This window comes from Salmo salar, chromosome 01 (genome assembly GCF_965601325.2).
Source record: "Salmo salar chromosome 01, fSalSal1, whole genome shotgun sequence".
NCBI lineage: Eukaryota > Metazoa > Chordata > Actinopteri > Salmoniformes > Salmonidae > Salmo > Salmo salar.
In genome coordinates this window covers 17,004,814-17,017,977 of record NC_138291.1, presented here as the reverse complement: position 1 = coordinate 17,017,977, position 13,164 = coordinate 17,004,814, and the positions used below count along the sequence as shown (strand labels likewise).

At 44.7% G+C, this 13,164-nt stretch overlaps 1 protein-coding gene across 1 annotated transcript in view; it reads right to left on the bottom strand.

The window, feature by feature from the left end:
- Positions 1-334: 334 nt before the first annotated feature.
- The window catches only part of LOC106567073 (grainyhead-like protein 1 homolog), a 30,552-nt gene continuing 17,722 nt past the window's right edge, over positions 335-13,164 (bottom strand). Inside the window, exons 11-15 of the mRNA XM_014135981.3 lie at positions 9,649-9,677; positions 7,952-8,037; positions 4,566-4,651; positions 2,808-2,872; positions 335-2,626 (exon numbers count right to left, since the gene is read on the bottom strand). Of these exons, the coding sequence (XP_013991456.1) occupies positions 2,512-2,626; positions 2,808-2,872; positions 4,566-4,651; positions 7,952-8,037; positions 9,649-9,677 (381 nt within the window). The 3' untranslated portion in view covers positions 335-2,511. The remainder of the gene's footprint in view (positions 2,627-2,807; positions 2,873-4,565; positions 4,652-7,951; positions 8,038-9,648; positions 9,678-13,164) is intronic.

Sequence of the window (13,164 nt, the reverse complement as noted above, 5' to 3'; positions counted from 1 at the left end):
TGGAGGCGTCTTATGGTAGAGAAATGAACATTCAATTATCTGGCAACAGCTCTGGTGGACATTCTTGCAGTCAGCATGCCAATTGCACGCTCCCTCAAAACTTGAGACATCTGTGGTATTTTATTATGTGATAAAACTGCACATTTTAGAGTGGCCTTTACTTGTCCCCAGCCCAAGGTGCACCTGTGTAATGATCATGCTGTTTAATCAGCTCCTTCATATGCCACACCTGTCAGGTGGATGGATTATCTTGGCAAAAGAGAAATGCTCACTCACAGGGATGTAAACAAATTTGTGCAAAACATTTTAGAGAAATAAGCTTTTTGTGCGTATGGAAAATATCTGGGATCTTTTATTTCAGCTCATGAAAACCAATACTTTGCATGTTGCATTTATATTTTTGTTCAGTGTATATGGTAAAAAATACCCTATTTCCCATTCTCATAATAAATATATAGACATTAAAGATGCAGTCTGGGATATTAAGCACTTAACATATCATACGGAAAAAACATTTTAAAGCATTTTTTTTTTTGCAGGACGTAACTTATCATACGAAATGGATAACATAGTCGACAATATCCGGGAACAGGTTTTTGCTCGTGAGCACTACTTTTAAAACTACTGGCTGAAATTATACATAAGCGCTGGAGCATCACTTTGTTACTCTGGTGCAAAGAGGAACTGCGTTGGTACACAAGGAAAAAAAATGTCCCCCACATTTTCAAATGGGCACAAATGTCATGTTATCACACTATTACTGTGTCGGATATGTGTATGAAAAGAAAGGGAAAATCTGTCCATCTGAATGTGTTTGAGCTTCAATCACTGACTTATTGCACTTCCTTTGTACTAATAGACTAATAGTCAATCACAGGAGGTTGGTGGCACCTTAACTGGGGAGAACAAGCTCGTGGTAATGACTGGAGCGGAATCAGTGGAATGGTATCAAATACATTAAACGTGGTTTCCAGTTGTTCGATGCCATTCCATTTGCTCTGTTCTGGCCATTATTACGAGCCGTCCTCCCCTCAGCAGCCTCCTGTGGTCTGAATCCTATTCAAACCATAGCTGAGTGACAGAAGGGTTGATACACTTTTATCTTATTATAATGTTTTGACATGTAATACTTATGAAGAGGCCATATGCTAAAGCAGTATGAGGGAAAATGTCTGCTCTCCATTCTATTCAGAATCCATATGACACACACATACATTACATGCTCATTCTCAAAACACACATACAGTAGCAACAAACAGATTATATCATACTAACTGCCAGACTGTGGTAGCGTGTACATTACATACATACTAAATACTGCCAGGATGTTTAGTATCAATACAGTGAGTAAGCCAACGAGGCCAATCCATCCTCTCTATTTACAATACGCGTTTGCACTCACCTTGTGTGTGAAATATCCTACTAGATATCCTAATAGATATCCTAATAGATATCCTAATTTAATAGATTAAGATCTGTCTTCAGTACTATGGCTTTCCGAAGGTCATCACTAGTTACCACAGCCACATAGTCATAGTTATGGCTAATCCCCGCCTATTTCTATTATCTTTCTTTAAAATCTGATTTTAAACCTTACCCGAACCTTAACCTTAACCCTAACCTTAACCACACTGCTAACCTTATTCCTAAACCTAACCTTAAATTAAGACCAAAAAGCTGCATTTTTGTTTTCATACATTTTTACAATATAGCCAATTTTGACTTTGTGGCTGTGGTAACTAGTGACAACCCTTTCCAAGGGGGCAGATAGAATGCAGCCTGAGGCATAAGGATAGCTAGCCTGGTCCCAGTTGTGTTTTCACTGTCTTGTCTTGTTTGGCTTGACAATCCCCACATGAACTGGCAAGACAGACCAAACAGATTGAGGACCAGGTTAAATGATTGCATACATCTCCAGATCACTATGATGCTAATACCAAAAGCAATACACTATTAGACTGATGCTTTCACTTATACCATGTACAACGCAAAGATACTGAGAGACACGCCACACAAATAAACAAAGATTCTCAAATGGCCTCAGCATACCTATAAGACATAGCTAAGAGGGCTTCTTGTCAGACTCAATTCTTAAATACAAAAGTATCAAAAGTGTATGAAAAGTCTACATCAAGCCATCAACACAATGTCATCATGGCATAAGATCAGTGGCTTTGTAACTTGGATTAGTGACATCACAAATAAAGAAGAACATGGACTCTCAGATAGGTGGACAGTTTAAGCCTGGTCCCAGATCTGTCTATGCTGTCTCGAAACTGCAATGATCATTGGCAAGCCTAACAACAGATCTGGGACCAGGCTAGTGGACTGTAGATACGGCTAATGTCTGAGACATTCTGTCCATTTTTGGTGCCTGGGCCAATGCCATGTGTATCTGTAAACTAAGAGTCTTTACATTTACAACAACTTTACAAGCTGCCCTATCGCCACACTCTTTGCGGACTGAGCGGTGATAGTGTCAATCACTCCCCACCCCTCCCTTTGGGCCAATCAGATTTCAGTCAGGGTGAGTTTATAAATGCCCCCTAGCTCCTCCATAGAGATCTGGAAGGTGTCTTCGTTGGAATAGTGTTTGATGATGTTGTCATCCATGTTGACTAGAATCCTAACAGAAGGACAGATAGAAATGTCAGTATCATAGTAATAGAATCGAATCATTACATTTCTATGGTCTTATGTTGTGTACAAATACATAAAAGGCCTGATTCTTCACAAATATAACTTTTAATTGTTGTAGAATTCTTAAATCATGGTAAATAGATTTACCATTGATGAGAACAACTTACCCTTTCTTGCATTTCTTGTAGACTTTCCCCACTTTCTGGAGCGGCACGTTGTATTTCTCGGATATCTAGAAGAAGCGGAGCAACAAAGGCTTGTAATACAGTAGTCTCTCTTTTGAAAGAAGAGAATGGAAATGAAATATACAATACACCACTCTAAAAATTACTCAGGTCAAATGGCAGATATTAAAGAAAAGAGAGATGTGTGGTATCTTTGCCCACATTTCCTCCCCAGCTGTCCACATTTCTTCCCCAGCTGTCCACACTTCCCTCCCCAGCTGTCCACACTTCCTCCCCAGCTGTCCACATTTCCTCCCCAGCTGTCCACACTTCCCCCCCAGCTGTCCACACTTCCCTCCCCAGCTGTCCACACTTCCTCCCCAGCTGTCCACACTTCCTCCCCAGCTGTCCACATTTCCCTCCCCAGCTGTCCACACTTCCTCCCCAGCTGTCCACACTTCCTCCCCAGCTGTCCAGCTGTCCACAGGAAATGTGGACAGCTGGGGAGGAAATATGGACAGCTGGGGAGGAAGTGTGGACAGCTGGGGAGGAAATGTAGACAGCTGGGGAGGGAAGTGTGGACAGCTGGGGAGGGAAGTGTGGACAGCTGGGGAGGGAAGTGTGGACAGCTGGGGAGGACATGTGGACAGCTGTCCACATGTCCTCCCCAGCTGTCCACACTTCCCTCCCCAGCTGTCCACACTTCCCTCCCCAGCTGTCCACACTTCCCTCCCCAGCTGTCTACATTTCCTCCCCAGCTGTCCACACTTCCTCCCCAGCTGTCCATATTTCCTCCCCAGCTGTCCACATTTCCTCCCCAGCTGTCCACCCTTCCCTCCCAGAGAAACGAAGAGGCCAGGTCCAGTCCTGTCACGACTCATTTGGCCTGTTGAGAGGCCAGGTCCAGTCCTGTCACGACTCATTTGGCCTGTTGAGAGGCCAGGTCCAGTCCTGTCACGACTCATTTGGCCTGTTGAGAGGCCAGGTCCAGTCCTGTCACGACTCATTTGGCCTGTTGAGAGGCCAGGTCCAGTCCTGTCACGACTCATTTGGCCTGTTGAGAGGCCAGGTCCAGTCCTGTCACGACTCATTTGGCCTGTTGAGAGGCCAGGTCCAGTCCTGTCACGACTCATTTGGCCTGTTGAGAGGCCAGGTCCAGTCCTGTCACGACTCATTTGGCCTGTTGAGAGGCCAGGTCCAGTCCTGTCACGACTCATTTGGCCTGTTGAGAGGCCAGGTCCAGTCCTGTCACGACTCATTTGGCCTGTTGCGGAGGGAGTTGGAGACCCATGTCTAGTTTCCCCACAGCCCCTGCTGTCCCCTGCTGAAGGATGTCCTCTGTCCCCTTTGTCTTAGTGCACTACGCCAGCCAGACAGACCCCCCTGATCAGAACCACAGCACCCCCACATGACGGGAAGGCTGAATGACTATGTGGAGACCCTACACACAGTTAAGCCTCTGTCCTCCTTTCTCATTCTCTCTCGCTCTCTCAGTCTGTCCCTCTATTTCATTTTGAGGAAAGAGTTGAGGTCATAGCTCTCCCTCTCTCTCATGCTGAGTTGAAATAGGATCAAGCTGAGAGAGACAGATAGTGGACATGGGTAATTGCAGGATAGAGGAGTCTGTGTGGCAGAGTGGGCCGTGTCACAAACAGTGCCACCCACCGTGTCACTGGAGTGATGCAATGTGACCAGCCTCCCATAACGGACACCGTATGTCTGGCAGTGTTCATTTCCTGTTCATATTGAGTAAGAACTTACTGCTTCCACCAGCCCGTTTATTGTTGGGTTCTTCAGCATGACCGCGTCAAACACCTCCTCTGTCTCCCTCCGCACGTACAGCAGAACTACACAGGAGAGAGGAGGCTATGCTTTGAGAAATATTGATCTATCACACACACTCAACAAACAGAAATGGACTCACACACTGAAATGGTCATAGCAGGACACACACCCTGAATCACACAACACATTAACTTGGCAAAGTCAGATATCTTTTCTGCTGAAGCTAACAGTGGTGAAGCCCTTGATGTGGGTTTGGACATCTGAGCATCTCACTATGTCCCAGTCTCAAGTGGCCAATAACACACACACACACACACACACACACACACACACACACACACACACACACACACACACACACACACACACACACACACACACACACACACACACACACACACACACACACACACACACACACACACACACACACAATTAGGGTTAAGTGCCTTGCTCAAGGGTACATGGTCAGATTTTTCCACCTAGTCGGCTCCAGGATTCAAACAAGTAACCTTTCAGTTACTGACCCAACGTTCTTAACCACTAGGCTACAGTTTATAAAGAAAATCAGTCAATTGAATTAAATTCATTAGGCCCTAATCTATTGATTTCACATGGGAATACAGATATGCGTCTGTTGATCACAGATACCCAAGGGGATTGGAACAGAAAAACAGTCAGTATCTGGTGTGAACACCATTTGCTTCATGCAGCGAGACATCTCCTTTGCATAGAGTTGATCAGGCTGTTGATTGTGGCCTATGGAATGTTGTCCCACTCCTCTTCAATGGCTGTGCGAAGTTGTTGGTTATTGGCGGGAACTGGAACGCTGTCGTACACGTCGATCCAGAGCATGTCAACATTCAAATTGCCATCTATAAAATGAAATTGTGTTCATAGCTTATGCCTGCCCATACCATAACCCCACTGCCACCATGGGGCAATCTGTTCACAACGTTGACATCAGCAAACTGCTCGCCCACACGATGCCATACATGTGGTCTGGCATCTACCGGGTACAGTGGATTCATCCTTCTACAGCGTGCCAGTGGCCATGGAAGGTGAGCATTTGCCCACTGAAGTTGGTTACGACGCCGAACTGCAGTCAGGTCAAGACCCTGGTGAGGTCGACGAGAATGGAGATGTGCTTTCCTGAGATGGTTTCTGACATCACTACAGACACCCTGGTTCGAGCCAGGCTGTATCACAACCGGCTGTGATTGGGAGTCCCATAGGACAGCGCACAATTGGCCCAGCATCGTCTGGGTTTGGTGTAGGCCGTCATTGTAAATAATAATTTGTTCTTAACTGACTTGCCTAGTTAAATAAAGGTTACATAAAAAAAATATTGTACAGCCAAATTCTCTAAAATTAAGTTGAGGCGGCTTATGGTAGAGAAAACAACATCAAATTCTCTGGAAACTGCTCTGGTGGACAATCCTGTAGTCAGCATGCCAGTTGCATGCTCCCTCAAAACAGAGACATCTGTGGCATTGTGTTGTGTGACAAAACTGCACATTTTAGAATGGCCGTTTGTTGTCCCCTGTACAACGTGCACCTGTGTAATGATCATGCTATTTAATCAGTTTCTTGATATGCCACACATGTCAGATGGATGGATTATCTGGGCAAAGGAGAAATGCTCATTAACAGAGATGTAAACAAATTTGTGCAAATGGAACATTTCTGGGATCTTTTATTTCAGCTCATGACACATGGGACCAACACTTTACATGTTGCGTTTATATTTTTCTTCAGTATACATGTACATACTACCGCAATTACCTCAACTACCTCGTACCCACATTGACTTGGTACCGGTACTCCTTGTGTATAGTCTCATTGTTATTTTATTTCTATTTCCTTTTTTATGTTTTGCAAAAAAAGGGCTAGTAAGTAAGCATTTCATGGTAAAGTCTACACCTGTTCTATTCGGCACATGTAACAAATAGAATTTGATTTGGTTGAGATAGTTTGTTGTTGGTTTGACATTGGTTGTGGGAACGAAGCCATACGTTTCCTGACCAGTAAAACGTAACATTTTTTAAATGTTCTGAAAACAGAAGTGAAAATGTTGCCTGTTCTAGGAACGTTTATCTTTAGGTTGCATGAAGGTTCTGAGAGCGTTTTGCTCTGGTTCCTTGAAAGTTTTCCTGAGAGGTTTCATTAATGCTTTGAGAACGGAAGTTATAGGTTATTTATTACAAAATACTCTGAAACACAACCAAAACAAACAGCAAATGCATCCAACAAAGTTTGTTAAGTCACAAGTTTGATGTAAGCATTGCGTGCTATGAATATGGGACTAAATACTACACTTTTGACTACTTTAATACACAAAAGTCAATTTGTCCCAATACTTTTGGTCCTCTAAAATGGGGGGATTATGTACAGAAAGTGCTGTAATTTCTAAACGGTTCACCCGATATGGATGAAAATGCCATCAAATTAAAGATGACACTATGCACTTTAACTTCATAATCATTGTATGATTTCAAATCCAAAGTGCTGGAGTACAGAGCCAAAACAAAAATAAATTGCTCACTCTCCCAATACTTTTGGAGCTCACTGTATGTGCAATTTTCAGGGACACTTTTGGCACAAGGGCGCTACTTTCAGAACTACTGGCTAAATTGTATCAAAAAATCAAAAAATACATTGGCAATTAACCCCCTTAACAACAACATTCTCAGTAATGGTTGCTGAAACGTTTTACTTGCTATGACTGTGATATGTTTTTTCTATCTACCCTAGTTGAATGCATAAGAGCGTCTCTAAATGACCAAAATGTAAATGATCAACTGCAAAGCACACTGGGTTTTTTATTGACCTAGTTTCGGAGTCGGAGTGCTTTAGAATAATACTCAGCATGCTTTGGAAGTGTTCATTTTGACATTTACATTTAGGTCATTTATCAGAGCCTCTTATAACACTATAGTACAATCAGACTTCTGACAACAATGCAGGCTAAAAGGGGGCTACAAAATTGTGAACCACCATAAAAAAATGGTATAGAAAAGTATTTTGAAAACAAAAATTACAACTCTCGAAAGTGTCTTGTTACATGGATTGTAACAGGCAAATGAAATACAAATTACAAAACAGTCAAAGTTAGTTGAAATACGTATTTGTAATGAATTGAACAGAAATACTGTTTTCAGGGGCTGGGTAAATAAGGAATCACGTGCCTTACAGATATGGGTAAGGTGTGTGTGTGTGGTGGGGTGTTGGTATCCTTCAAGGCAAGCCATAACACACACACTCCTCCCTCTTCTTACCTAGCCCTCTCTCTGGTTTCGTGGTAGACAGTGACCTTATCAGTAGTGTATACATTGGTGGGCGGGCACACACACACGTCATACCTTTCTTGGGCTTGTCCATTCTGGCCAGCTTATTGGAAGGTGAACCAAACTCATCCTCGGCGTAGAGCGATCTCTTCATGCCCGAACTGCAATGGACACACACGACAGTTTGGTTTAGAGCGCTTATGCACACACACACATACACTCACACTCACTCACGTATGCATACACACACACACACACACACACACACACACACACACACACACACACACACACACACACACACACACACACACACACACACACACACACACACACACACACACACACACACACACACACACACACTCCAGTTAATGCCCTAACAACCCTAACAACCACCCTAACAACCCCCCTAACAACCCTAACAACCCTAACAACCACCCTAACAACCGTAACAACTACATAATAGACCATGTCACAAACAACTCTCAGGGTCTTTCTTAGAAGTTTAGACTCTTCACGTGAAACAGGGGGTTTTCACTGGTGGAGCTAAAGGTTGAAACTGGAAGAGCTAAAAGTTGAAACTGGAGGAGCTAAAGGTTGAAACTGGAAGAGCTAAAGGTGGAAACTGGAAGAGCTAAAGGTGGAAACTGGAAGAGCTAAAGGTGGAAACTGGAAGAGCTAAAGGTGGAAACTGGAAGAGCTAAAGGTGGAAACTGGAAGAGCTAAAGGTGGAAACTGGAAGAGCTAAAGGTGGAAACTGGAAGAGCTAAAGGTTGAAACTGGAAGAGCTAAAGGTGGAAACTGGAAGAGCTAAATGTTGACACTGGAAGAGCTAAAGGTTGAAACTGGAAGAGCTAAAGGTTGAAACTGGAAGAGCTAAAGGTTGAAACTGGAAGAGCTAAAGGTGGAAACTGGAAGAGCTGAAGGTGGAAACTGGAAGAGCTGAAGGTGGAAACTGGAAGAGCTAAAGGTGGACACTGGAAGAGCTAAAGGTGGAAACTGGAAGAGCTAAAGGTGGAAACTGGAAGAGCTAAAGGTTGACACTGGAAGAACTAATGGTGGAAACTGGAAGAGCTAAAGGTGGAAACTGGAAGAACTAAAGGTGGAAACTGGAAGAGCTAAAGATTGAAACTGGAAGAGCTAAAGGTGGAAACTGGAAGAGCTAAAGATTGAAACTGGAAGAGCTAAAGGTGGAAACTGGAAGAGCTAAAGGTGGAAACTGGAAGCGCTAAAGGTGGAAACTGGAAGAGCTAAAGGTGGAAACTGGAAGAGCTAAAGGTTGACACTGGAAGAACTAATGGTGGAAACTGGAAGAGCTAAAGGTGGAAACTGGAAGAACTAAAGGTGGAAACTGGAAGAGCTAAAGGTGGAAACTGGAAGAGCTAAAGGTGGAAACTGGAAGAGCTAAAGGTTGACACTGGAAGAACTAAAGGTGGAAACTGGAAGAGCTAAAGGTGGAAACTGGAAGAGCTAAAGGTGGAAACTGAAAGAGCTAAAGGTGGAAACTGGAAGAGCTAAAGGTGGAAACTGGAAGAGCTAAAGGTGGAAACTGGAAGAGCTAAAGGTGGAAACTGGAAGAGCTAAAGGTGGAAACTGGAAGAGCTAAAGGTGGAAACTGGAAGAGCTAAAGGTGGAAACTGGAAGAGCTAAAGGTTGTCTCGGTACAACAGCAACCATATGAGTGGCCATACTTTATTTACTCCAGCCCTTTTCCACCTACTTGTCCAATAAAACTAATTAGCGTGAAGTCAATGTTTCCAGGAACTCACCTTTCCTCTCCATCTTCTTGTGAGAAGGGCTGCATGGAGAAAGGGAGAGAATAGAGGGAGAAAGAGAGAGAAGAGGGAGAAAGAGGGAGAAGAGGGAGAAAGAAAGAGAACAGTGAATGAGGGGAGGGAATGATATGGGTCAAGGGTGAAAAAACACAGTCATACATATGAAAGAGGTCATTTGATCTAATATGGAACAGGTCTATTGAACTTTGTGGGCCGTGTCAACAATCCTAAGGGACCTCTTGAATCAAAACTGATGACAGTGTTTTGGATATGATTTAAATATTTTCCCCTCAACATGAGAGCATGCTTTAATGTATTGCTGTAATATGCAGTTCAGAATATTTTGAGTAACACTTTCAGTTCATAAATCCTAAAGGCCATTCTTACAGCATAAGATAACTGCAACCTGGATAGAAGGATACATTTAATTGGCCCACTTGCCTTCTAACCTGGTTTCCGTACCTTCATTGATTGTCTCATCAATACTAAACACATTCCCAAGTAACAGAGTGCAGTCGTGTGTTGTAAATTCTCAGAGGAAACCAAGTCCCCCTGCTAATCACTAACTGATAGGAGTGCTAGAGATTTACTGGGTTGCCATTTTATACCAATCGTGTATCAAAATAAATGCTTTCCTTCCAGGCTGGATCAGAATGGTAAACAGCAAAGGTTTATTTTCAGCTCAGTCCACCCTGCGGGTCAGCAACGCCATGTGGCCGGAAACCAGAGAACTCAGTGAGCTCAGCTGGGTCATGTTCATTATGCACCCAAACGGACTGAAACAGGGAGGGACTACCTGGACTTGTCCAATGTGAAACACTCATGTTCATTTCTGTTTCAATAATATTTTCAAATACGCAAACCTCATGAACGGACCCTGGTGCCACTGTGGCCAACAGGGGGCAGTCAAAGTTCACTTTCTACAGAGCCACAGGGATTAATCAAAACAACTGTCTGCCCATTTTACAAGTCAAGTGAAAATGGTTCACTCTAGGCTTCCTGCAAGCACCCTGAGGGCCATGTGATATCACACTGCTAAGCCAAGGAGGGTTCAGAGTCCAGGGGTGGCTAGGAGCACTGCTAGTGCCAGGAAGAGGTGTGTTGTTGGGGAATGGAGAGAGAGACCTGACATACCACACGTAGACAGACAGCACTACACTCCCCTCTGTCTCCTGTCCCTGCATCAAGCCAAGTCACAAGTGCAACAGGTGCAGTCTACTCTAGACATACTGCATTAGGTGCCGTATTAAGAAACCACTGGGCTTCCATAATTAATGATATTGAAATGATGAGATATACACGCACATGAGAGTGATTCCAAACATGTTTGGATTTGTTGAAGCACCATGTAAGATAATTTGACTCGCACACCTAGAAACCTTGGGAACTCTCTCAAGGCCATCTCCACCTATCAGATGGCACTGGAACCTCCCAGGTTATATAACCAACCCCTGATCCCATGATATTACATGAATACAGTATCCTGGCCAATTGGCAGGTCTACACTGTATGTTTTAGTCACCTTGACCTGCACCTTGTCCCCGGTAGGCCGTCATTGTAAATAAGAATGTGTTCTGAACTGACTTGCCTAGTTAAATAAAGGTTAAATAAATCATAACAAACTATACGGTTGTGTTTGAAATGGCACCCTATATAGTGCACTACTTCCTGGCCCTAGTCAAAAGTAGTGCACTATAGATACACTAATTTTGACCAAGGCCCATAGGGCTATGGTCAACAGTAGTGTAAATGCACTACATAGTAAATAGGGTGCCATTTGGGACAAACCCGCTGATCTCATAGTGACAATGACATTGGCCAGGCACCAGTCGACTAGTCCGTTCTCTCTAATAGGTCTTAAAAACAGAAAGAGCTGCTTGTCCACGGTGATCATATATACATCCCAGAGAACACCACTTTGCGAGCGGTGACTGGCCCAACCAGCTGGAGAGGAATGACCCGTCACCTGGCCCAACCAGCTGGAGAGGAATGACCCGTCACCTGGCCAACCAGCTGGAGAGGAATGACCCTGCACCTGGCCCAACCAGCTGGAGATGAATGACCCGTCACCTGGCCCAACCAGCTGGAGAGGAATGACCCGACACCTGGCCAAACCAGCTGGAGAGGAATGACCCGACACCTGGCCAAACCAGGTTACCTGGCCCAACCAGCTGGAGAGGAATGACCCGTCACCTGGCCCAACCAGCTGGAGAGGAATGACCCGTCACCTGGCCCCACCAGCTGGAGAGGAATGACCCGTCACCTGGCCCAACCAGCTGGAGAGGAATGACCCGTTACCTGGCCCAACCAGCTGGAGAGGAATGACCTGTCACCTGGCCCAACCAGCTGGAGAGGAATGAACCGTCACCTGGCCCAACCAGCTGGAGAGGAATGACCCGTCACCTGGCCCCACCAGCTGGAGAGGAATGACCCGTCACCTGGCCCCACCAGCTGGAGAGGAATGACCCGACACCTGGCCAAACCAGCTGGAGAGGAATGACCCGACACCTGGCCAAACCAGCTGGAGAGGAATGACCCGTCACCTGGCCCCACCAGCTGGAGAGGAATGACTCATGAGGAGTGCTGGGCGGGCTATACAGGGTCATAACATGGCATAGACATAGCACATCCCCCTATGTAGAATTCCAAAATAAACTATTCTGTCATTTCAACCAGGATTTCTGGAAAACCTGGGAATTTCTGGGAACATTTCTGAAATTTCTTAACTCTGATCCCCACTGATTGCCCCCCATCTATCTTCAGAGCTCGTGCTACTAGGTGACCTAAACTGGGACATGCTTAACACCCCAGCCATCCTACAATCCAAGCTTGATGCCCTCAATCTCACACAAATTATTAATGAACCCACCAGGTACAACCCCAAAGCCGCAAACACTGGCACCCTCATAGATATCATCCTAACCAACGTGCCCTCTAAATACACCTCTGCTGTTTTCAACCAAGATCTCAGCGATCACTGCCTCATTGCCTGCACCCGTAATGGGTCAGCGGTCAAACGACCTCCACTCATCACTGTCAAACGCTCCCTGAAACATTTCAACGAGCAAGCCTTTCTAATCGACCTGGCCCTGGTATCCTGGAAGGATATTGACCTCATCCCGTCAGTAGAGGATGCCTGGTTATTTTTTTTAAATGCCTTCCTCTCCATCTTAAATAAGCATGCCCATTTCAAGAAATGTAGAACCAGGAACAGATATAGCCCTTGGTTCTCCCCAGACCTGACTGCCCTTAACCAACACAAAAATATCCTGTGGCGTTCTGCATTAGCATCGAACTGCCCCCGCGATATGCAACTTTTTAGGGAAGTTAGAAACCAATACACACAGGCAGTTAGAAACGCCAAGGCTAGCTTTTTCAAACAGAAATTTGCTTCGTGCAACTCCAACTCTAAAAAGTTCTGGGACATTGTAAAGTCCATGGAGAATAAGAACACCTCCTCCCAACTGCCCACTGCACTGAGGATAGGAAACTCTGTCACCACCGATAAGC